Genomic DNA, 26,346 nt, shown 5'->3' on the forward strand with positions numbered 1-26,346 from the left:
GACCAATCATGCCATATGTCTGTTTCATTGCAAGACACATGCTTTGTATCTGCAGCATTCCAAAGCTTATATGGGAAAGTTACTCATCAGATGAAGTTTGTGTGCAGATAAAGCAAAATGCAGATTTTTTTGAAATTATGATTTTCATGCAGTGGGAAGATCACATCATGAATTTTGACAAACATGAAGACTTTAAGGTGGCTTGCCAGGTGACTAGCAAAACTCTTGACCACTCAGAGTAGCAGGATGGCACATTTTCAACAGGGGAAAAAGATAGAGCAAAAGTAACTGGATAGGAACTAGTAGGGATGTTCGCTTACAATAGCTTATTCAATAATGTTGGTGTCAGGTCTATAGCAGTAATAAGTAACCTGCATGGCGGAAAAAGTAGAAGGTAGTGCTGTTGATAATTCCCATGCATCCTAATTGATGCAGGTCATCTCTCTTTCATTGCAGAACATGATAATCATTAATATTTTACCTCACATTGCTTGGTGGAAGTAGTTCCTGGTACTCCTCTCATATTCAGGCATGTAAAGAAAGGCTGATAAGTAAATCCAGGAATGTGGTCTCAAGGCCAAAATATAACTCTCAATTTGCCAACAAGACAAACCATTAATTAAACATTAAGAACAATAACAAAATCTAACTCCTTTATAACCAGCTATCTTTTCCAATTGACTCAATTTAGTTAATACTGAAATCAGCCTGGAAAAATGGGAGTCACTGCATATACCATATATATCTTAATTGTACCTGTTATCTACAATTACAAATTTGTTCTATCGTTCCCTTTCTAAACCAAATATGGTACATTCACAAGGAATTAAGGCAGCTAGATATTGAGCCAAATTGATTGAGGAGCTGATTGTGGACTTCAGGAAGCGAAAGTCATGGGAACACACACCGACCCTCATCGAGAGATCAGCAATGGGAAGCGTGAACTGTTTCAAGTCCCTGGGTGTCAACATCTCTGGAAAATCTATCCTGGGCCCAACATATTGATCAATTACAAGGAAGGTAAGACAGTGGCTATATTTCATTAGGAGCTTGAGGATACTTGGTATGGCACCAAAGACTTACACAAATTTCTACAGATGTACCATGGAGAGCATTCTGTCTGTTATGGGGGGGGGGGGGGCACTGCACAGGATCAGAAAAAGCTGCAGAAAGTAGTAAACTCAGGCAGCTCCCTCATGGGCACTAGCCTCCCCAGCATTGAGGACATCTTCAAAATGGCAGCAACCACCATTAGGCACCCCCATTACCCAGGACAAGCCCTCTTCTCATTGCTACCATCAAGAAGGTAGTATAGAAGACAGAAGACACACACTCAATATTTTAGGAACAGCTTCCACAAAACAACAAATTTCCTGAAATATGTGAGTGATATTAAACCTGATTCTGATTCTGAAATAAACTACTTTGAATGGAGGAAAGATGTATGTTGTTATTTTAAATAGTTAAGAAGTATGTTTGAAGAACTGATAGATGATTGAAGAAGGTGAACGAAAACACATATAAAATTGGAGTTATTTGATGAAAGACTGAAAAGTATGCTAAATTCAGAACCTGAACAGATAATAGTGATTCTCACATGCCAGTACTGAAATATTGATCTGTATCCAAATAAGTCTTCAATCCAAAGCACAAAACTGGGGGCAATTCAGAAGGCGCAGGATAGATACATCCCTAAGATCAATAAGTATACTAAAGGAAGGATGAGGCAACTGCGGCTGACAAGGGAAGTCAAAGACAGCATAAAAGGAAAAGAGAGGGCATATGATATAGCAAATTATTGGTGAATTAGAGGATTAGGAAGCTTTTAAAAACCCAATAGAAGGCAATGAAAAATGCCATATAGAGAGAAAAGATGAAATATAAAGGTAAACTAGCCAATAATATAAAAGAGGATACAAAAAGTTCTTCCAGATATAAAAAGAGTATAAGAGAGATGACAGTGGATATCAGACCAGTGGAAATGATGCTGGAGAGGTAGTAATGGGGGACAAAGAAATGGCGGGTGAACTTAATAAATATTCAGGAAGTCTTCATTGTGGAAGACACTAGCAGTATGCTAGAAATTTGAGAGTTGTTAGGGAGCAGATGTGAGTGCAGTTGTTATTACTTAGGAGAAGGTGTTTGGGAAGCTGATAGGTCTGAAGGTAGACAAGTCACCTTGACCAGACGGACTACATCCCAGAGTTCAGCAAGAGGTAGCTGAAGAGATTATAGAGGCATTAGTAATGATCTTGCAAGAATCACTAGATTCTGGAATTGTTCTGGAGGACTGGAAAATTGCAAATGTCACTTCACTCTTTCAGAAGGGAGGGAGGCAGAAGAAAGGAAATTATAGGCCAGTTAGCCTGACTTCAGTGGTTGGAAAGACGTTGAAGTCCATCATTAAGAATGAGTGTTGTATATGACCCTTCTATTAAATTTGAAAAGATTTGAAGGCCATTTATTCAATATTTTCACATGATGTAATTTGACCCTGTTCCAATCCTATTTGTTTTTCCAGTTTTGATTATATATATGTTGAGAGGATCGGAGTTGGGGACACTGATGATTTTGTATCTTTTTATAGATACTATAAACAGCCCATTTTTCCCCCTTTTTTCCCTTTATTAGTTAGTGGTTAGTTTGTTAGATTAGTTTTTCTTAGGGTAATAATTTTTTTTTTGTTTCGTTTATATGATATTTGTATCATTCATGATTTGAGAAGACTTAACTATATTGTACTTATTGCTTGTGTATCCTTTTATGTTCATTTTAATTTTGTAAGTTTGTAATCCCATTATCTATGTATTAATCTTATCATGTTGATATTAATAAAAAGATTGAAAAATAAAAAGAAAAAGAATGAGGTTTCAGAGTACTTGGAGACACATGATAAAGTAGGCCAACGTCAGAGGATGTATCCTTAAGGGGAAATTTTGGCTGACTAAACTGTTGGAATTCTTTGAGGAAATAACAAGCAGGATAGACAAAGGAGAGTCAATGGATGTTGCTTACTTGACCACTCATAGAATGTCAGAAGGGCTTTGATAAGGTGTAACACATGAGGCTGCTTAACTAGGCAAGAGCCCATGGTGTTACAAGAAAGATGCTAGCATGGATAGAAGATTGGCTGTCAAGCAGGAGGCAAAGAGTGGAAATATTCTGGTTGGCTGCCAATGACTAATGATGTTCCACAGGGGTTGGTATTGGGACTGCTTCTTTTCCCAGTATATATCAATGATTTGGATGATGGCTTTGTGGCCAAGGGATCACATTGAAATGAATCAAATATTGAAAAGCCTAGATAGAGTGGAAGTGGAGAGAATGTTTCTAGGACCAGAGGGTACAGCCTCAGAATAGAGGGACGTCCAGTTAGAACAGAGATGAGAAGGAATTTCTTTAGCCAGAGGATGGTGAATTTGTGGAATTCATTACCATAGATGGCAGTAGAGGCCAAGTGATAGAATACATTTAAAGTGAAGGGTGATAGGTTCTTGATTAGTCAAGCCGTCAAAGGTTACATAGGGAAGGCAGGAGAATGGGGTTGAGAGGGATAATAAATCAGCCATGATGGAATGGCACAGCAAACTCAATGGGCCAAATGGCCTAATTCTCTACAACGTCTTATGGCATTAAAATGTCCCAGATAGATTTCGAACGAGCAGACCTGTTATTCCAAAATAATGAGCCTTCTACATGTCCAGAAATGGAAGGAACTGAACATTCATCAAAACCGGAAAAGTGACAGATAACCACATTTTAAGTTGTAGCTTGGGGTATGGTGGAGAGAACAGAGGAATACTTTAAATATTAACTGTTTCTCCACAGATGATGCCTGATCTGCTGAGCATCCTCAGAATTTTCTTTTTGTTTATTTCCAATATCTGCAGCATTCTGCTTCACAATTTGACACTTGTGTTTTCCTTTACTCCTTTGTTTGCAATTATGAATTCTTACCTTTTAAACTTATTTTCAATGAATTATTTAAATTGCCTTTGAGCACCACACAGGGGCCTCAAATGCATTTTGTATTATTGCCTTTTGGATGCCTTTTTAGGAAGATTAGGCCTCACTAATGTCCTATACAATTTCAACGTAACATCCAACTTCTGTACTCAATACTTTCCGATTTATCAAGGCCAATGTACCAAAAGCTCTCTTTACAATCCTAACTACCTCTGACACCACTTTCAAAGAATTATGGATCTGTATTTCCCTCAGTTCTACCACACTCCCCAGTGCCCTACCATTCACTGTGTAATTTCTACCCTGGCTTATCCACACAAAATGCAACACCTCACACTTGTTTGCATTAAATTCCATTTGCCATTTTACACCCATTTTTCCAGCTGATCCAGATCCCATTGCTAATTTTGACACCCTTCCTCACTGTCCAATATGTCCCCAACCTTGGTGTCATCCATAAATTTACTGATCCAATTTACCACATTATCATCCAGGTCACTGACACAGATGACAAACAACAACAGACCCAGCACCAATCCCTGTGGCACACCACTACTCACAGGCATCCAGTCAAAGAGGCAACCACCTATTACCAGTTTCTGGCTTTTCCTATGAAGCCAATGTTAAATCTAATGTTGATTCATTGACTGCTCTAAATCAGACCTAGTGTAGATTTGTAGTGGGAGAATTAGGGTGGCGCATGAGGAAAGATAGGTTCGAGGAATGAGTATGGAGTAAGATCAGAGAGCAAACAATGCCCCAAAGGGCTGAATGCCTCCTTCTCGGTTTTAAGAAAACGTGAGATGATACTGGTACGCAGATTGTAAGTGGGTGCTTTCAATATCATAGAATTCTTTTCTCTCCACCACATAGCAAGCTTTGTGAATCAACTTCTGGCGAAATAATGTCAGAAGATAGAAAACTGTTTTACTACCGGGTACTTAATATCCGTTAATTCACATCACATGGACAACAGTAACATGAGGAGGCATTACTAAAGGGAGGTACCAAACAATGGAAGCTCTATCCTGTTTTCGTGAGATTAATTCAAATATAGTGGATTCCAGTTAATTGGGACACACTGGGACCAGTACATTTTGGCCCAATTAAATGGTTGTCCCACTTAGCCGAAGTTTCACAGAAATAGTTAAAAGGGTATAAAAAAGACAAACTACCATTTAACTGAGTACAAATTATATATTTAAATAAAATACAGAACAAATTAAAACACTACCAATGCTGCTATAGTAATTCCTTACAGTTATCGACAGAGGAATTCATCCAGTGTATGCGGCCGTGTCCTAATGATTGAATGTAAAGGAACAAAATCTGCGCAAACGCCTAATGCAGATAATGGACTGCCTTCATACGTTTTCAATGATTGCATTCTCCAAATCTTCAGTTTCGTTGTAATATTCAAGATGATTGTTGACAGATACCTTCAAATTCTTCTCAATTCCTAACCTGTTGAAGTAGTGAAATCATTTCAGTTTCACTCACGGTCATTTCTGGCATCTCCAAGCCTAAATGCTTGAAACCACAGTGAGTAAAGCATTGGTGAGTTGTCTTACTTCTTATTTTTCACCAACTATCAGTGACAAGAATCACTGCCTTTTGAACACAAACACGCACAACTCACGCTGTTTAAAAACTGTTCGCTCTGAGCATGTAGTGTCTAATGTGCACACAAGTGTACATGACTGATGTTGTTTAGAAAATGTTCAGCAACAGTCTCCTGTCCCAATTAAGTGGCATAGTGTCCCAAACAAGCGAAGGGAATCCCAGCTATTTTCTTGATTAGTTTTTGTTCTTTTAATAATTACCCCAAATAAGCGACTGTCCCGATTAACCGGAATCCACTGTATAATAAAACTCCATTAAAATGCTCACTGTGTGACGTATCCTGGGCTAGCCTGAAACTCACCAGCACCCTAGTTCCTATGTTCTGTGAAACTTACCAGGGTCTGTAACTGCAAACCATTGAAATTTATCAGGTTCACTGTGAGTTTATTATAATACTGCATGATGTCTAAAAACTAATTAAAAGTACGGTAGGGTAATAATAGGAATATTGCAGAATATCTGCTCATCTGGTAGCACCGAAATCTTGCATTTGCTCAGTCTGCACTTGATCCAAGTCTCATTATACAATATAAAATCTCAGTTCTTAAAATAAAGGGTAACCAGCAATTTAGCAGTGATGCAAATTATCCACTTACTTGTGGTGCAATAACAGAGTGATTGTTCCTTCCCACAGGTTTTTGGATGTTGTACATACTATAAGACTCAACATCTTTGAAAGGAGCAAATTCTGTTACATTAAAGTAAGTTATTATACCAAGTAAAATCCCCAGCTTAATTTAAGGTTGAAAAAGGAAGAGAGCATAGCTTCACTGTCTCATAGCAAATAGCTTAGGAAAACCACAATGTGAAGTGCAATAAGCCATTTCTAAAACGCAAGATGTTTTAATTCAGGGAAAAATACCCATTTAATGATAACATGATTTGGATTTGTACAATGATTAAAAGACATTAATATTTATAGCTTGTAACCAACAGTGTCTGCTTCAATGGGACAGGCTCAGCGCGTGAGGGATTAAAATTTTTTTTTACATCTTATAGAAACACTTTAGCAAAGATCAGTTAGCATTCAACTCACTGCTGGGATTTCTTCATCATCCATATCTGGGTCAATCCAAATATCAAGGTTGTCTGGGAAATAACGATTCTTCTCCAGATACCATGCCACTGCTGCCTCGTAAGGCTTATATGGGACATCCCAGCCAGGATACAGCTCACTTTGAATGTTCATAATTCGCAATTAGTTAAACTCAGACTTCTTAATCTAGTTTCCCGATTAACTGTCTTTTGCTGCTGCTACTCAACTGCAGTTTGAGTTCAGCTGCTCTCTTTGCTCTCAGTTTAATTATTTTTGCTGTTTGCCAGTACTGTTGGAAGGCAGAATCGGTCTGATTCTCACATGCAACAAATTAAGAGTCCGACTGCCTTGATTCTATGCGTTTATACTGTCCGATAGTAACCTCAGCTCTTGCAAATCACCAACCACAGATGTTTCCTGTCAGCAAGAAGGAAGAAAAACTGTTCCAAGAACCCTGTCAATGTAACTTCACACAATTACACAATGACTGTAAAGGGTTTTTCTGCACTTTTAACGAAGTACCAAAGGATCATCAGACTGTTCTGATTCTTCACAGTAGGAGGAGTTTGATATGATTCTATAACCTGAACAAACATAGGCTTTGCACATGTGCCAACTATTGGGCGATGGCTACATTAACTATTAACCTGTCAGCAAATAGTAAGCTATGGGACAAACTGGTACGTAAACAGACACTCTTCTCCATCATAATAAGCTTTGTTCTGCAGTGACTCACTATTTTAAAAACTTCTAAAAGAGAGATCTTTGCTCTCTTGTAGATGAATTATCAGATAGCTAATGTGCATGTTAATACTTTCAGGGTATACTCCTTCACAAGCATTGCATGAGTTAATGCAAAGACAGGAGTACCATATGAAACTAATATGAGGCGTATTGTTTATCACATGGGTGCAATGGCATCAAGGTCACAAGATGAATGAACTCCAAGTTCTATTTCTCTGCAATCCAGATAAAGTGCACATCACACAAACAGACATCAAACTGCTAGGCTCTAATAGTTTATCTTTTACAGAGTACTTAACCCTTTCATTTATGCTTCCGATCGTGTCTCTGCCTGTAATAGTGCACACAATACCCTTAATTGGAGGTGCTTACAACATTTCTATTTGGATTGCACAGACTGTGCACATTATACCGTTCTACCATTTTCTGGTATTAAACCAAGGCATTATCTCAAGTAAAATATATAATACATTGCACCATTATTTAAAAGAAAAGTTACTTATCCAATAGCAGCATAATAAAGACACTAGCAGTATGCCAGAAGTTCGAGAGTGTCGGGCAGGCAGAAGTGAGTGTAGTTACTATTACTAAGGAGAAGGAAGCTGAAAGGTATGAAAGAACCTAGTTGCCTCAATTGGGGAGCATGCCTTATGAGAATAGGTTGAGTGAACTTGGCCTTTTCTCCTTGGAGCGGCAGAGGATGAGAGGTGACCTGATAGAGGTGTATAAAATGATGAGAGGCATTGATCGTGTGGATAGTCAGAGGCTTTTTCCCAGGGCTGAAATGGCTAACACGAGAGGGCACAGTTTTAAGGTGCTTGGAAATAGGTACAGAGGAGACGTCAGGGATAAGATTTTTACACAGAGTAGTGAGTGTGTGGAATGGGCTGTTGGTGACAGTGGTGGAGGCGGATATGATAGGGTCTTTTAAGAGACTCCTGGATAGATGCATGGAGCTCAGAAAAATAGAGGGCTATGGGTAACCCTAGGTAATTTCTTAAGTAAGTACATGTTCGGCACAGAATTGTGGGCTGGTGGGCTTGTATTGTGCTGTAGGTTTTCTATGTTTCTAAAGTAGATAAGTCACTACATCCCAAGGTTCTGAAAGAGGTAGCTGAATAGATTGTGGAGGCATTAGAAGTCATCCTTCAAGAATCACTTAATTCTGGAATGGTTCTGAAGGACTGGAAAATTGCAAATGTCACTTCACTCTTTAAGAAGGGAGGGAGGCAGCCAAAAGGCAATTATAGATCAGTTAACCTGACCTCTGTGGTTGGGAAGATGTTGGAGTCCATTATTAGGGATGAGGTTTCGGGGCACTTGGAGGTACTTGACAAAATAGGCTGAAGTCAATCTGGTTTCCTTAAGGGAAAATCTTGCCTGACAAATCTGTTAGAATTTTTTGAGGAAATAACATGCAGACTAGACAAAGAAGAGTCATTGGATGTTGTTTACTTGGATTTTCAGAAGGCCTTTGACAAGGTGCCACACGAGGCTGCATAACAAGTGTCCATCGTATTACAGTTAAGATACATGGATTGATAGAAGATTAGCTGACTGGCAGGAGGCACAGAATGGGAATAAAGGGAGACTTTTCTGGTTGACTGCCAGAGACTAGTGCTGTTCCACAGGTGTCTGTGTTGGGACTGCATCTTTTTACATTATATGACAATGATTTGGAAGTGTATAATCATGCACTTTGGGAGAAATTATAAAGGCAGAGACTATTTGTTAAATGGGAATTAGCAAGTAGTCTCAATGGGCAAATGGGCTACATCTGATCTTATATCTTATAGTCTTATCTGACTATGTAACAGCAGTCACTTCTCATAGCCCTGAAAATTATTTCAAGTAATTATCCAGCTTCCTTCAAAGTGTTAGAATTGAATTTGCCGCCACTATTGTTTTTGGCAGTTCATTCCAGACACCATCGCTTACCATGTAAACTATGTTTTTCCCATGATCCTTTTCGTTCTTTTGTCAAAGATTTTCTTTCTATGTTTCTTTGCTTATGACCTTTGTGTCAAATGATGTAGTTTTTCCTGTTCCACTCTGTCCACACACTGAATGATTTCTAATATATCTAATCAGATTCCTACATTCACTGCTCTTTTCCAAGCAGAGCATCAGTTTTTGCAGTCTATCCAGAGAACTGGAGTTACTCATGCTTAGAAACTTTTTGATACGTCCTCTTTACTTTTTTCTTAAAGTGTGGCATCCAAAACTCCAACTCTGGCTGAACAAGTGCTTCACAAAACTCTATCAAACTTCCTTATTTCTTACTCTGTTCCTCTATTTCATATCCTAGGCGCTCTTTTACAGGGGATACCTAATAAAGTGGCCCTGAGTTTATAACCTAAGATAAATTTGTACCCTAGCTTATACTGCTGATCCCATTCTTCAAAAAAAAAGAATACTTCACACTTCTCGACCCACTCCCCTACTTTCCCCCTCACCTGGCTTCACCTATCACCTTTCAGCTTGTACTCCATCCCTACCTTCTTATTCTTGCTTCTTCCTTCTTATTTTCCAGTCCAGATGAAGGGTCTCGGCCCGAAATCCCTTTATTCCTCTCCATAGATGCTGCCTGACCTACTAAGCTCCTCCAGCATTTTTTGTGCATTACTCTGGATTTTCAGTAACTGCAGAATCTCTTGTGTTTACTCTTCCCAACATTCTGATATCACTTCCCTCATTGATCCCTTCTGCTACTTCATCAAAACTCAATGAACATTTTTAAACAGATTTTCTTTAAGATAACCATGCTGACATCCTTTAATGTATCCAGTCACCCAATGATTGCTAATTCTGTTATTGAATATTGCCTCTAGAGCTGTTGCTACAGCTGTGGCTAAACTGGCTGGTCTGCAATTACTGGGTTTTGCCCCCCCCCCCAACACCACTCTGAACAGGAATTGAGGGCAGAATGGGTGTAGATTGCAACTACATTGTATGCAAAATGAAGGGGTGTTAGTATCAGAGCTGGGTGTCTGTGATCTGAAATATGGGCTTTGAGGGAAACGTTGGTCATGGAGTTGATGTTGCCCATCTTCTCTGAGCTTGAAAGGATCCAAAATGGAAAAAGTAAGTATGCCATTAAAGTAAACCTAACTAATATGGGTTTCAGCTCAAGGCCAGCATTTGGTCAAAAAGGACCATCTTAAACTATATTGTTGAAGTGAAAGCATTGTTGTATGGGACATTTATCATGTGCGCCTCTGATGTACAAACTAACCACATAACAGTGAGTACTAAGATGAATTTCTGGTAGACTGCAATCCAATCAGGAAACTCAACTGGGGAAGAAACAGTGCTGGAAAAAATGGAGCTGTACCTCACAATGACAGGAATCTGAATTTGATCCTGACAGTGCTCTCGGTGTGATGTTTATACCATCTCCTTGTGACTACATGAGCTTCGTCCATTTGCTCCAGTTTCCTCCCACAGCCAAAGACACAAATTGTTCGGTTAATTGGCCTTTCTAAATTGTCCTGAATGAGGAGGTGAGTGATGGACTGTAGGGAAGGGGATGGAGTTAATGGAAATATTGGAAGAACAGATTAAGTTAATGGAAAATTATTGGAGGATTGGGGATTGAGAATGTTCTAAGATTCTGCAAAGATTCAATGGGCCAAAAGATTTGTGTTGTAAGGAAATTTAGAAATTATCACATGTACAGGAACAGCATGACATAACTGAATTTATTGGCAAATTTGTTTACTATTGAAAAGGAAACTGTGTGCAGAATTGAAAATCTGCAATAAGAAAGTAAAGTACATTTACAGAGATCAATGGAGTTACTTGATTATTCACCTTGCAGGAGCACCACAACTCTGCTCATGATTTGTAACATACATGTCTACCGAGTCTCTGATTTGCAAATGCATTTGAAATTCCATTCCTCTCATAAGAAAATGAACTATGAAGCTCTTCAAATGTATAACGATGTGAAAGCTGGTATGTTGTTTTTGTATCATTTCATATCATATATTAATCATATTCTGAAGGTCTCTCTAACAATGAACTCATATATTTTATTCAAGACTAGAAATAGAAACAGTAATATTGTTACAAATAGAAAAGCCTGTGGAAGCCTTCCAATTCACTGCCAGCAGCTTGAGAATTCTCATAATACAATGCACATGCAAGGACCTCTGAAACTAGTGTCACATAAAAATAGCAGTAAACACTGTGACTGCAAAATCCTGGCTATTGGTAGAGTGATAGTAAAGCTCTAACAAAGTGTGCTATTTGGTCACAAACAAGAGAAGATCTGCAAATACTGGAAATCCAAGCAATACACACAAAATGCTGGTGGATTCAGCAGGCCAGACCGCATCTATGGAAAAGAGTTCCATGTCCTGATGAAAGGTCTCAGCCTGAAACAGCAACTGTTTACTCTGCCTGGCCTGCTGAGTTCCTCCAGCATTTGTATCTGTTGCTTGTGTTATTTGGTCTTCTGTAACATTCTACTTAATAAACAACTGCAGACATTTGCTTGAAGCAGCAATTAGTCCCTTCATTTTCTCTTTGATTTCATGTAGTACTGAACATAAGCTAAACCACTTTTTTAGTTCACTACCCTATCTAGACCACTTTGATCAACTTTTAGATTCAGAATGCTATGTGAAACCAAAAGGTCACCGTCCATCCCTGAGAAGTAATAACATAATTATGTTTTTGTTACCTCCATTATTGTGCAAGATGCACATTTGAAAGGGAGGAAAGACCGTAAGTCTATAAAAACTTGAAATCTTGCTCTTTCTATGAACCATGCACAATCTATAATAAGTGTAAATTAGCTTCTTCCACTTCAACATATTCTCCCAATTTCTAATGATTATCATCACTGCTGCTCAGTTCTGGGCCGGTGAAGAAAATTGTCCAAACTCAACAACGCAGAAACTTTGATATTCTGCACAGGGTTTGATCTCTACAATCCATTTCTAAGCTAATAATTCTCAATACTATTGCCAAATATCTAATTAACATGGTATCTACTTTTCTCTGATTCATGAATCAAATAGCCTGGCAGAAAAGCAATAGATAAGGTAGGTGAGTTGATGAATCAACTCAAAACATTCTAAAACCAATTTCACTATTCCAGTGTAAATATTATGAAAAAGTTTTAAATGCAGAAACTCTCATTTATGTAAGATATTGTTAAGGACCAGTCAATGCTTTGTATAAATCAAATGCTTTCTTTTTCACAGGATATAAAACTTCCTGTTATATACCATAAATTTCTTCTGCTGAAAAATAGCGCCTGTCTTATATTTGCTCTCAGCTATTATATTCAATTCATTTTGAAAAAGAATCTAATACTATAAGTTGAACTGTTGTTCCTACCTGGACAAATTATAATTCAAAATCATGATTTTCTTTATTTTAAAAGAAATATTTTCCTCCCCTTTTTATTAAATGCTTTGCTTTATTGGACCATCTCAAATACCATTGTAACATGCTGTAAGATTTCACTGATAATGTAATGGTTTCTCTGTAGCAGCAACGTTGGGTTAAGGCTAAAGATAACAGGGTTAGGAATGCTGTTGTTCTTGTGAGCTGGAAGGGAGTTTTTTTGCGGTCTTTTGGCCAGGGAGAGATGAGGAGAGGAGATACGAATGGGCAGAGTTGGTAGACTACTGGACAGGGTGGACTTGGAGCAAGGGTCCGAAGGGCAGAAACGATCGAAGGAGGTCGATGGTGGATGAATGGCCGTACTAGTGAGCTCCAACATTGCGCAACATACTGTTTAATAAGATTGGGCCCTTTTTTTTTCTTTTTTCATTTCTTTACTAACCACATAGTCAAAGAAAGAATTATAAAGTTTAATCATGTATTGTGTATTGTTTGTTATTCCGGGGTACTGATTTGTAACAGGGGACACATCGCGCATCATCCACCCAAGCGAGATTTCTTAAGTTTGGCCGGGCCTGGGGCTATCACCCCCTATATTAAGCTGCTAGCCAAAGTGAGAGTTACAATTGTGGGGGCTCGACTGGGACTGATTCCGTTGGATGCTGTGTGATTATCCTGAGCAACGAACCAGTGGGGCAGATAATCGTACTCTGGATGAATTGTTAATTCCATTGTTAAGTACTGTTGAAGTTGCGATTGTGGGCGGAGGTTTGAAAAAATGGCTGGCGCAGCTCTCGTAGTAATGCAGACCAGTACTGAGGTAGCAGTAGCTGGGGGCGGAGATTTCAAAGACAGGGTTCTCTCATTTCTGAGGATTGAGGGGAAAGAGTGGTCGGATTTGGAACGTCTAATTAGTCCACGTGCCCCGGTGAAGAGTGAGAATTCTGAATTAGTATCCGCCCTTACTTCTCTGGCGAATAAATGGAAAAATCAGATTCAAATTCCCAGCTATGGCTGGCTCCGCCTATTCTCTGGAATAATGCCCACCCCTAAAGGGGAGGAGTATGAGACTTGGGCGGAGCGAACCTCTCAGTTGTTAGATGAGAGGCAGTGCTCTGATGATGAAAAGCGACAGAGATTGGTTGAGAGCTTGGATGGGCCAGCCGCTGACTTGTGAGAGCTGTCAAGTTGAAATCTCCTGTAGCGACAGCTGTTAATTATTTGCAAGCACTGGACAATGCTTTTGGTCTGATTGAAAGCCCAATGGAGCTCATGGTGGGATTTCAAAACATGCGTCAGGAGAAGGGGGAGAAGCTTTCTGCTTTTATTTTTCGGCTAGAAAGGCAGCTAAATTGCTTGTGGTGCAGAGGGGTCATTGAGGCGGCTGAGGTGGATCAGTTAAGAATGGACAAGATAGTGAGGGGCGCCCAGTCCCATTACCTGATTGCTTGGGGTCTTCGACAGTCTTGTAAGACACGCCCCCCCCTCCATCTTTTGTCGAGCTGATCAGAGAGGTACGGGAAGAGGAGAACACGGCGGAGGCACAGGAGGACTCCGTCAGCAGGGTACAGTCCTCGGTATTAGCCCCCTGCAGTGAAGTGACCACAGACAGCCAACCCCAGGGAGCGGTGAGATTGTGGCAGAGTTTGGCCGGGCTGGGGGCTTATCACCCCCTATATTAAGCCGCTAGCCGAAGCGAGAGTTACACCATAATATCTGCTCTTTCATTTTGGAAAAAACAGCAACACTGAACAATCAATGTGTATCCATATAATAGTTAATATTTTAAGAGGAATCTATTGGATAATGCAGCATAAGTTCCAATGCTAGGGTGTTCCAGTACTAGGGTGTTTACCATTGCTGGTGACTCATACCATTTTTGGCTCTAAACCAAGGGACCAAAGATGGAAATACTTAATCTTCTCTGGCACTTTGTATACAAGATTAACAAACAGTTTATTACAATTCCATATGGATGACTAACATATTCAAATTTGAGGTACAGCTTGATCAGTGAGAGATAGCAATTTCTGAGCAACATATTAAAATTTCCTTTAAGCTGCCGTTGCACTTGAAATTGTTAATTCTGTTTGAAGCTTTATTAGTGCACGTGGCTGTTAGTGATTTATTGAATACCCTGAGTATCCTCACTGCAGGAATGAATTTGACCACTTAGTCACATAACTGGAATAAGTGATACATCTTTATTGGTTAATATCAAAAAACTTTCTAACTATTTACAGCAACTTCTTGTGCTCAACAAAATCCTATAGTGCACATAATGACTGACCTTCTCATACAATTAGATATCAACATTGTGGAACTTTCAGCATTGTCCTTTGCCTAAAACCGTTTTATGTTAAAATATACACAAATTGTTAAACTGCACCTAAATCCATTTACCCAATGCAGTTTCTTTAAAACTGACCGCACCCTTAAATTACAATGTGAAAGTTTTCATCGATTGGGTCCATTCAAAAGTGTGTCTCAGATTCTACTCAGAGGCTACATTGTACATGTACCATTGATCAAATTAAATCCAATGTTAATTACTTGTCCTACAAAGGAAGCCTGACCCAAGCTGTTCTTACCTCTCCTGCACATTTACTTCAAAATGAATTATTTAACTCACCTTTTGTATATTAACATTGAAGACCAACAGTCAACAAATATGCCTTGCTGTGTTCAAGTGATTGCTTAACTAAGGGTTAATTGAAAGTCTCTTGCTTTGTGATTTACTGTCTCCCACTGAAAGGAAATGTATTTCCTTTGTCTAGTATAGGAACCCATCCAAAACTGCCTATTCTGATTCAAGGAAGGTTTCATACTTGGTCTTGTACTAATAAGTACATGTGAAATCTGCACTCAAAGCAAGCCTGGCAAAATCTTCAATTTATTTTGCGTGCATTTTAGCAACTCCAGCCCAGAAGTAGGCCCACATTTGTATACCCTTTACTATCTTCTCTTGTCTCCTTTAAGACCCATGGCCAAGACAGATAATTGTATATCACAGCAAGAAATATGAAATGGAAAAATGAATGGAATTTTAGTCTGAAATTTAAGCCAAATTAGACCTAATAATTGAGAAATAAATTATGATAAAGTCAATAAAACATACAAAAGTAACAATTTCATTTCTTTACTTTCTGCTTTTATCCTTGTGTAACTTCAACTTAAAAAAAATTTCTCCAGAATTTTCTAACATCAGATCTGTAAGAGGGGCAGGGACAAAGGATTAAAAAAAAAACTGGTGAATCTAAACAAAGTGTCTCCGTACCCAAGCAAGAGTATTCTGACTTTGGAATAGTTGAAGCATTGTTCTACTGGATTTATTCCAGAATGAGGGGCTTGTCATGTGAGGAAATATTGGGTAAGATCTGTCACTTCAGTAAGACATGGAAGATTTATAAAGGGACAGATTGGCTGGAAAATCTACAATTGAAACATTGTCATGGGATAAGAAGTTGATCTTTTCAGAAGAAGATGGTTGTAAATCTTCGGAATTCTCCACCCCAGAGGGCTGTGGATACTCAGGATATTCAAGACTGAATAATAAATTTTCAGATATTCTGAGAATCAAAAATAGACTAGGCACAGGATCAGCCATGATCTTTTTGAACATTAATATGGGTTTAAAAAGCTGTGGGATCCACCTCCTATTTCTTATGCTAAAGAAAGGAAGGGAGGTCAAATAGTACATGAAATCTTGAAGAACCAGCTGATAGTCAAAGATGAAAAGACAAGAGAACCTGAATCGCCCGTGGATATGGACCAAGACTATTGGTTTCAGCTAATGTGTGAGAGAGATTGGGTAAATCATCAGCAGCAGCAAAAGTATCACTGTGAACAAATGCCTTTACATAATAATTTTACATACAGTTTTGAAGCAATTTGTTTGAATCATCTGTAGTCTATACACTGAGTACCAAAACCAAGTAAAATTTAAAAGTTCCTCACAAGAAACAAAGACAATTCTCAAATATATTCCATTAGTATTGCATTATACAAGTAATGGACAAATGTGCATACATTCTGTATCTAAGCTATGTTTGAATTATTGAATACATACGAGATTCGCACATAGGTGTACACCTGTCACGAACTTAAAATCATTAAAATATACAGTAAATAAAAATGCACAATCTCTTATTAGTAGGATATAGTGACCAAGAACTCTATTAATGAAATAAGAAATAGAGCTCTGTAATAGGAAATAATGTTAACCTTCTTATCTGTATGAGGAACGAAACTGATTTTGACGAAAATAAAATTGTAATATTCCACATAACAATGACATTTCAGATCTATTTTCAGCTATGGTCAAACCTTTCATTCTGTCACAAACTTAACATATGGTAAAATATAAATAGCAGGTGCTGATTAATTTGAAGCAATATCAAGAAGTACATCTCTCATCAAAGATCAGTTAAGTTTCACGTGAAGTTATCTGAATCAAAACTAACTCTTCTTTCCTAAAGCATAAGATACTACCAAAACATTCAGAAGAAATATTATTTTAATAAAATCACAAAAAAGTCACAAGATCTTTGCTACTGAATTCTTAAAGAAATTGCAACATTCAGATTTACAATGTTACTGATGTGAAAATGATCTGAAAATAAATAAAAAATAGAAATGGTGCTTACTCTCATGATGTGCTGACGTTCATGCTAACGGAAACATGGAAAGTTATAGAGAAAAAAAGGATATATAAGATTGGGTTTTACGATACAGACAATGGCTCAAGGTATAAAAATAACTACAAAAAATGAAACTGCATAACAAAAGCCAATCAGAGATTAAAACACAAGGAATGTGTAATACTAGCAGTAACATAAGTTGCTACTAGAGGGGGTGTACAGATGAAAAGATGTAAAGATCTTCTTCTTCAACACTGAGAAATAATGCATTTTCAACAAAATTCCGACTTCACAGGGATATTAGAAAATCTATTCTATGTACTGAAAGCATAAATCTGGTCTTTTTAAACAAAGGAAACGTTTCAATTCTTTAAAATCAGAGCACACATCAAAGCATAATCTTCAACAGATTAGCTTCAGAAGCTGACATAATTGGTAACCATTTCCTTTCTGAAGCATAGATTATGAGATAAAGCATCCTCTAATGAAGTATCAAGGAAGTTGATGGATGGGAGCTATTAATAGATTATAAAGTCAATGATCCATACTATAAATGGGTTGATATAGTTAGTTGTTCGGAATCACTTACTAAGAACATATGAGAACCATAAAGAGTTTGGATACCACCAATAGAAGGGAACTAATAAGTTAGGGGCTGTGATTGGACGAGCAAAGTCAATGAACTGGAGTTGCATGTAGACTGATAAAGAAAATGGACAAGAACTATCAAAGAATTGGAAAAGTTAATTGATAGGATGCAATGCTAGACTGTGAAAATGAAAGGTTTTGATCCATTAATGCACTATGAAAGTTAATAAACAGGAAGTATGAGAAATCTGCTTGGATACGAATACACAGCTATCACAGCTAATGTGTAATTACTCAGCTGGTATAAAGGTAGTCATGGAATTAATCAACTAATAAATCCATCCATTAATACATGCCATTTTACAAAGGAGTGAAAAATGAAAATAAACAAAAAGTCTAATTTATTTACCATTTCTATTATAATATCAAGACAGTATAAATATTAAACCTAAGCTATTCAGATTTTGAATCAGCAGGTACTTATTTACATATGATAATGCACTTCCAGAGCTCATTATCTAAAACACTTCAGATGCTGATATTTTCAAGACCAAGATTCATAGCTTTTGATTAGGTAAAGCCACCAAGGAATATGGATCATAGATTTGTCTATTTTGGAAGGTTATGTTCAGATCCATGTTGAAAATCACAATCTGACCAATGAACCAAGTCTTAACCAGAGATTGTAACCCAAATTCCTGCTAGCTAAAGGGATTTATCCTATCTGAGAATCCAATGTGACCATAGTCCTTCTTTATCTTTTTCATTATTTCTGATTGTCCACATTTGCACCTTTACTATTGAGATCTTCTGCTCCACCACACTGGACACTGGCCCACCCTGTTCCCCAATTATCTGCCTGACCCCAGAGCCCCATCACCAATCAGGTCTGATTGCTTACATATGTTCCATTGCAACAACTATCTGATCTACTCCCAGCACCTTAATTATCTTACTCTCACCTCAGTTCTTTAACTATCCCTACCATTAATTATCGAATACCCCCAACCCCAATCACCTCTCTAACCTACCTGCTCTGCTTCAACTTGCACAATTCTTGTGTAGATCTCGGGTGAAGATGTCTTGCTGGTCCTGAGCATTAAAGTGTGAAAGCTCCTTCAGCAAACCAACCAGGGAGTTGCCGCAATCAAAGACTAAGGGACTCTTGGGGGACATAATAACCTAGTCCTGCTCCATTTACAACAGGTTCAAAGGCAGAATCTCCAACATGTAAACTTTGGTGCCATCTAGAGACTATGGCAATGGCATCTGAACAGCCATACAAAAAGACCCAATTCTTTCATTTCCATGCATATTGCCTTGCAGTATTACATCTATTGAAGAGAATAAGGAAAAAATTACTGACTGACAAAAGAAGCAGAAAACTCCAATTTATAGCCTTTCTATCTCATTCCAGGATTCATCCAGAGCAGTATTAGGACAATGAAAAATCAGGCAGCCAATTACCTGATACTTCGATAAGCAAAATGATCTTTATTACTAAGGACTGTGGCACTATTATTATTTGCTAGCTTGTCCATGTTGAAATGTATCAAAAGGCCACATTACTAAATACATCTAAACGAGAACAACAGTGCCAACAATTATTAAGCATATAACAGTTCACTGGGTCATGGGTTTAATTCTGAAATGCTGCCCCCAAAGGCCCAAGATGCAGCTGCAACTTCTGAATGTTTCAGGCTTAAAGTCACTACATACTTCACAATGCTACCGAAAGAAAATGTTTTTGTACAATGAGATTATCCTCATTAAGCACATTAATTTGTAACTGGTTGAGCAAAATGTAAACTACTAGGAAGATGTTAACAGTGCACTACCAGAAGGTTGAATTACATTCTCATCTGATTCCTAATTGTATGGAAAGGGATAGATCACACATTGATTTAACAAGCTGCACTAAAATTAATGCAATGTAATTGTTTAACCTATACTAATCAGCATCACCACTCTTCAGTGCATCACTAATCAACTCATCTGAGTTTGCTGCACAAACTCATTTATAAAGTATTAAAATTTAAATTAAGCCTGCAATATGAAATACAAGAACTCATCTTTCTTCTGTAATTATAAGCCATGATAGATATGGATATACTGTATATAGATAGAGGGGAGAAGTATAGGTATGGTAGAATATACCATGGCTTAAGCCATGACAAATTCTGTCATAAAGAAGACATGAGAATTGGGTTGAGGGGGTTAATATATCAGCCATGAATGAATGGTGGAGAAGACTCAATGGGCCGAATGCAGAATTCTGCTTCCATTTCTTATGGTCTTATAGACGTGGCTCTGAACAGGATATTTATTTCTCAAAAGTACCCATTTAACGGCACTTAACTAGCTTGTCACTACAAATGATCGCTAGGTGAACAATGAACATGAAATTATGGATTGAATCTCCTGATCCTCTGACCTGCAGTTACTGCCATAACTGACAGCATTTACTTTCCTTTGAACATGGAAGGTGGACAGATTGGTGTAGTTACTTGCTACTCATTGTGCTGGTGGCCTTTCCATTTTTACTCACCAGATCTTCACAACTGCATCCAGCCTCTGCTTTGGGGTAGGGAGAAGGATAGGGAAAATCTCCTCATGTGTAATGCAATCTCAACCAAACTTTTTGACAGGCATAACCAGTGTGAGAGGGACCTTGGAAAGGACCGGTGTCTTTGGGTCAATCTGGGAATCAGCTGAAGGATGTATAATATGGGTAGTTAGCGGAATGGTTGTTGGGAGTTAGTGGAATGGTTGGAGCAGGTATTGGAGGTGCGTGGGATTGGTGATTTTGTGATTGTAAATTATACATCAAGGTCTGATACATTAACTTACATTATAGTAAACCTAATGACAATAGCTGGGCAGATGATGGAGGCTTGGAGTTAAGACATCTTTAGGTGTACAAGACCCTGTGAAAAGCGACAAGTGAGTGAGTGGGCCAGTGAAGGAGTGGAGATTTGAGGCTTTGACTCGAGAGATTCTGGCAGTTTTGGCAGTTGGACTGTGCAATCAAGTCAATCAAGATTTGAATAGCTCAGCAGAAAGCCGTTGATTAGACAATCAAGATTTGAATAGCTCAGACTCAGCAGAAAGCAGCTGATTGGGCAATCAAGGTCAGGTGACCAAGCAGTTTGAAAAGCTCAAACAAATAGATAGAGGGGTAGCTCAAGCGGAGTGGCCTATGGAAAGCGGCCAGTGAAGGAGTGGAGATTTGAGGCTTTGACGAGAAGAGGCGGCGAACGAGCTTCATTCCAAGTGAGGTAAGGCCGGGTAAGTTCCTTTCAAAGGAGAAAGTTTCAAAAGTTGAGGCAAGTATTGGGTAGCTCATGGCAGCTGAGATCGTGGTTTGTTCATCCTGCAGCATGTGGGAAATCAGGGATACTTTCAGTGTCCCTGACGACTACGTGTGCAGGAAGTGTGTCCAACTGCAGCTTCTGGCAGACCGCATTGAGCGTCTGGAGCTGCAATTGGATTCATACTGGAGCATCCGCGATGCTGAGAAAGTCGTGAATAGCACGTTCAGTGAGTTGGCCACACTGTAGGTAAAGGCTACACAGGCAGAAAGGGAAGGGGTGGCCACTAGACAGCATAGCAGTAGGCAGGTAGTGCAGGAGTCCCCTGAGGTCATCTCCCTCCTAAACAGATATACTGTTTTGGATACTGTTGGGGGAGATGTCTCATCAGGGGAAGGCAGCAGCAGCCGAGTTCATTGCACCATGGGTGGCTCTGCAGCACAGGAGGGAAGGAAAAGGAGTGGGAGAGCTATAGTGATAGGGGATTCGATTGTAAGGGGAATAGATAGGCGTTTCTGTGGCCGCAAACGAGCCTCCAGGGTGGTATGTTGCCTCCCTGGTGCAAGGATCAAGGATGTCTCTGAGCGGCTGCAGGACATTCTGGAATGGGAGGGTGAACAGCCAGTGGTCGTGGTGCACATAGGTACCAACGATATGGGTAAAAAATGGGATGAGGTCCTACAAGGTGAATTTAGGGAGTTAGGAGATAAACTAAAAAGTAGGACCACAAAGGTAATAATCTCTGGATTACTACCAGTGTCACATGCTAGTCAGAGTAGAAATAGAAGGATATTTCAGATGAATACGTGACTTGAAAAATGGTGCAAGGGGGAGGGATTCAAATTTCTGGGGGACCGGTATAACCACCTGGGCTGGACTGGAACCAATGTCCTAGGGGGAGCGTTTGCTACTGCTGTTCAGGAGGCTTTAAACTAATGTGGCAGGGGGATGGGAACAAGTGCAGAGAGACAGAGGGGTGTAAAATGAGGGTAGAAGCAAAAAGTAGTAAAGTGAAAAGTAAAAGTGGCAGGCAGGCAAATCCAGGGTAAAAAGCAAAAAGAGCCACTTTTCAACATAATTGTATAAGGGCTAAGAGTGTTGTAAAAACAAGCCTGAAGGCTTTGTGTGTCAATGCGAGGAGCATTCGTAACAAGGTGGATGAATTGAATGTGCAGATAGTTATTAATGAATATGATATAGTTGGGATCACAGAAACATGGCTCCAGGGTGACCAAGGATGGGAGCTCAACATCCAGGGATATTCAATATTCAGGAGGGATAGACAGGAAAGAAAAGGAGGTGGGGTAGCATTGCTGGTTAGAGAGGAGATTAACGCAATAGAAAGGAAGGACATTAGCCTGGAGGATGTGGAATCGATATGGGTAGAGCTGCATAACACTAAGGGGTAGAAAACGCTGGTGGGAATTGTGTACAGACCACCTAACAGTAGTAGTGAGGTTGGGGATGGCATTAAACAGGAAATTAGAAATGCGTGCAATAAAGGAACAGTAGTTATAATGGGTGACTTCAATCTACATATAGATTGGGTGAACCAAATTGGTAAGGGTGCTGAGGAAGAGGATTTCTTGGAATGTATGTGGGATGGTTTTCTGAACCAACATTGTCGAGGAACCAACTGAGAGCAGGCCATTCTAGATTGGGTATTGAGCAATGAGGAAGGGTTAGTTAGCAATCTTGTCGTGCGAGGCCCCTTGGGTAAGAGTGACCATAATATGGTGAAATTCTTCATTAAGATGGAGAGTGACATAGTTAATTCAGAAACAAAGGTTCTGAACTTAAAGAAGGGTAACTTTGAAGGTATGAGACGTGAATTAGCTAAGATAGATTGGCAAATGATACTTAAAGGGTTGACGGTGGATATGCAATGGCAAGCATTTAAAGATCGCATGGATGAACTACAACAATCGTTCATCCCAGTTTGGCAAAAGAATAAACCAGGGAAGGTAGTGCACCCGTGGCTGACAAGGGAAATTAGGGATAGTATCAAGTCCAAAGAAGAAACATATAAATTAGCAAAAAAAGCGGCACACCTGAGGACTGGGAGAAATTCAGAGACCAGCAGAGGAGGACAAAGGGCTTAATTAGGAAAGGGAAAAAAGATTATGAGAGAACGCTGGCAGGGAACATAAAAACTGACTGTAAAAGCTTTTATAGATACGTGAAAAGAAAATGATTGGTTAAGACAAATGTAGGTCCCTTACAGTCAGAAACAGGTGAATTGATCATAGGGAACAAAGACATGGCAGACCAATTGAATAACTACTTTGGTTCTGTCTTCACTAAGGAGGACATAAATAATCTTCCGGAAATAGTAAGGGACTGAGGGTCTAGTGAGATGGAGGAACTGAGGGAAATACATGTTAGTAGGGAAGTGGTGTTAGGTAAATTGAAGGGATTAAAGGCAGATAAATCCCCAGGGCCAGATGGTCTGCATCCCAGAGTGCTTAAGGAAGTAGCCCAAGATATAGTGGATGCATTTGTGATAATTTTTCAAAACTCCTTAGATTCTGGATTAGTTCCTGAGGATTGGAGGGTGGCTAATGTAACTCCACTTTTTAAAAAAGGAGGGAGAGAGAAACCAGGGAATTATAGACTGGTTAGTCTGACATCGGTGGTGGGGAAAATGCTAGAGTCGGTTATCAAAGATGTGATAACAGCACATTTGGAAAGAGGTGAAATCATCGGACAAAGTCAGCATGGACTTTGAAAGGAAAATCATGTCTGACGAATCTTATAGAATTTTTTGAAGATGTAACTAGTAGAGTGGATAGGGGAGAGCCAGTGGATGTGGTATATTTAGATTTTCAAAAGGCTTTGCTTTTGACAAGGTCCCACACAGGAGATTAGTGTGCAAACTTCAAGCACACGGTATTGGGGGTATGGTATTGATGTGGATAGAGAATTGGTTGGCAGACAGGAAGCAAAGAGTGGGAGTAAACGGGACCTTTTCAGAATGGCAGGCAGTGACTAGTGGGGTACCACAAGGCTCAGTGCTGGGACCCCAGTTGTTTACAATATATATTAATGATTTAGACGAGGGAATTAAATGCAGCATCTCCAAGTTTGCGGATGACACGAAGCTGGACGGTGGGTGTTAGCTGTGAGGAGGATGCTAAGAGGATGCAGGGTGACTTGGATAGGTTAGGTGAGTGGGCAAATTCATGGCAGATGCAATTTAATGTGGATAAATGTGAGGTTATCCACTTTGGTTGCAAGAACAGGAAAACAGATTATTATCTGAATGGTGGCTGATTAGGAAAAGGGGAGATGCAACGAGACCTGGGTGTCATTGTACACCAGTCATTGAAGGTGAGCATGCAGGTACAGCAGGCGGTGAAAAAGGCAAATGGTATGTTGGCATTCATAGCAAAAGGATTTGAGTACAGGAGCAGGGAGGTTCTACTGCAGTTGTACACGGCCTTGGTGAGACCGCACCTAGAATATTGTGTGCAGTTTTGGTCCCCTAATCTGAGGAAAGACATTCTTGCCATAGAGGGAGTACAGAGAAGGTTCACCAGATTGATTCCTGGGATGGTAGGACTTTCATATGAAGAAAGACTGGATCGACTAGGCTTATACTCACTGGAATTTAGAAGCTTGAGGGGGGATCTTATTGAAACGTATAAAATTCTAAAGGGATTGGACAGGTTAGATGCAGGAAGATTGTTTCCGATGTTGGGGAAGTCCAGAACGAGGGGTCACAGTTTAAGGATAAAGGGGAAGCTTTTTAGGACCGAGATGAGGAAAAACTTCTTCACACAGAGAGTGGTGAATCTGTGGAATTCTCTGCCACAGGAAACAGTTGAGGCCGGTTCATTGGCTATATTTAAGAGGAAGTTAGATATGGCCCTTATGGCTAAAGGGATCGGGGGTATGGAGAGAAAGCAGGTACAGGGTTCTGAGTTGGATGATCAGCCATGATCATACTGAATGGCGGTGCAGGCTCAAAGGGCCGAATGGCCTACTCCTGCACCTATTTTCTATGTCTCTATGAGAATGAATAGGGATATGCTAGTGAGCTGTGAAGGAGAATAGAGAAGCAGCTGCAAGATTTTGTTTTGCAAGAGTCTGGTTACTTATTCAGCAATGGGGGGCCACAGAGACTTTCTTTCAGTTTGATTAACAATTTTAGCTACATGCAGCTAATGAGCCAATATTTTGAATGAAGTGATGGCACACTAAGTATCAATAATTTCCTTGTCTCTCTCCATCCCCATCATGAACACAGCCTTTAGCAAACCTTATTTTTCCACACAAAGTGAAAGCATAGTGCAACCAAGCCGACCTTATCAATGATGAACAATGCTGAAGATATCAAATATTCTTTCAGTGCCCAAAAGTTTGTGTTTTTTTTTCTGTGTAGAAGTGCTGCTGTGTTAGCCCTGAATTTTTGACTGCAGGATTAATTGTGTTGCAATATCTTCTACGGCTTTTAAATCCATAGGTCTATGAGTGATGTACACTAAAGTACACAACATGAAAACTGAACCTACTGGAAATACTCAGCAGGATAGGTAGCATCAGAGATCTAACTAAAGATCATCAACATGCTCTCTCTCTACAAACAGTCTCTGACCTTTTGAGTATTACCAACATTTTCTGCTTTGATTGCCCACAGTGTAGTTTTATGAACATAGAGCCACATTAATGGCATACTCTATACAAAAATTCCAGCTTTTTACTTCCATGAAAGATTAAATAAATTAATGTTAACCAACAGGAGTTGCTACTGAAAACTTCATGGTAACAAACTGTATTCAAGTCTCACTAAAAAGGATTTGATTACACTCAAGAAGTCAGAGAATGATTAAAATGATTTTGAGTTTAACACTGCAACAGCATTCAATGCATTAGGGTCCAAATGCCAGGTTATGAAACAATTTGTTGTGTACACAAAATGTGCCATGGTAAAATTTGCAGTGAGGAAATTTTTGTTATCACAGTCCCTGGTAATAAAAAAAATTCAGGTGATAGGTATTGTTTTGTTCAAGTTAAAAAACAAGCTTTGGATGGTGGAAGAGTTACAAAAGCGTGGCAGGGTGTGGTAAGATAGCATCAC

General features: G+C 39.2%; 1 protein-coding gene across 2 annotated transcripts in view; it reads right to left on the reverse strand.

Annotated features, from left to right (window-relative positions):
* The window catches only part of LOC140716830 (protein Aster-B-like), a 440,998-nt gene that overhangs the window by 87,830 nt on the left and 326,822 nt on the right, over positions 1-26,346 (reverse strand). The window contains exon 12 of one of the 2 annotated variants that reach the window (XM_073029779.1): positions 17,374-17,397. In XM_073029779.1, the coding sequence (XP_072885880.1) occupies positions 17,374-17,397 (24 nt within the window). Of the gene's footprint in view, positions 1-6,625; positions 7,158-17,373; positions 17,398-26,346 lie in introns of those variants that run through there. The other variant, XM_073029780.1, reaches the window with a different exon arrangement.

The sequence above is a fragment of the Hemitrygon akajei genome, chromosome 26 (assembly GCF_048418815.1).
Source record: "Hemitrygon akajei chromosome 26, sHemAka1.3, whole genome shotgun sequence".
Taxonomy (NCBI): domain Eukaryota; kingdom Metazoa; phylum Chordata; class Chondrichthyes; order Myliobatiformes; family Dasyatidae; genus Hemitrygon; species Hemitrygon akajei.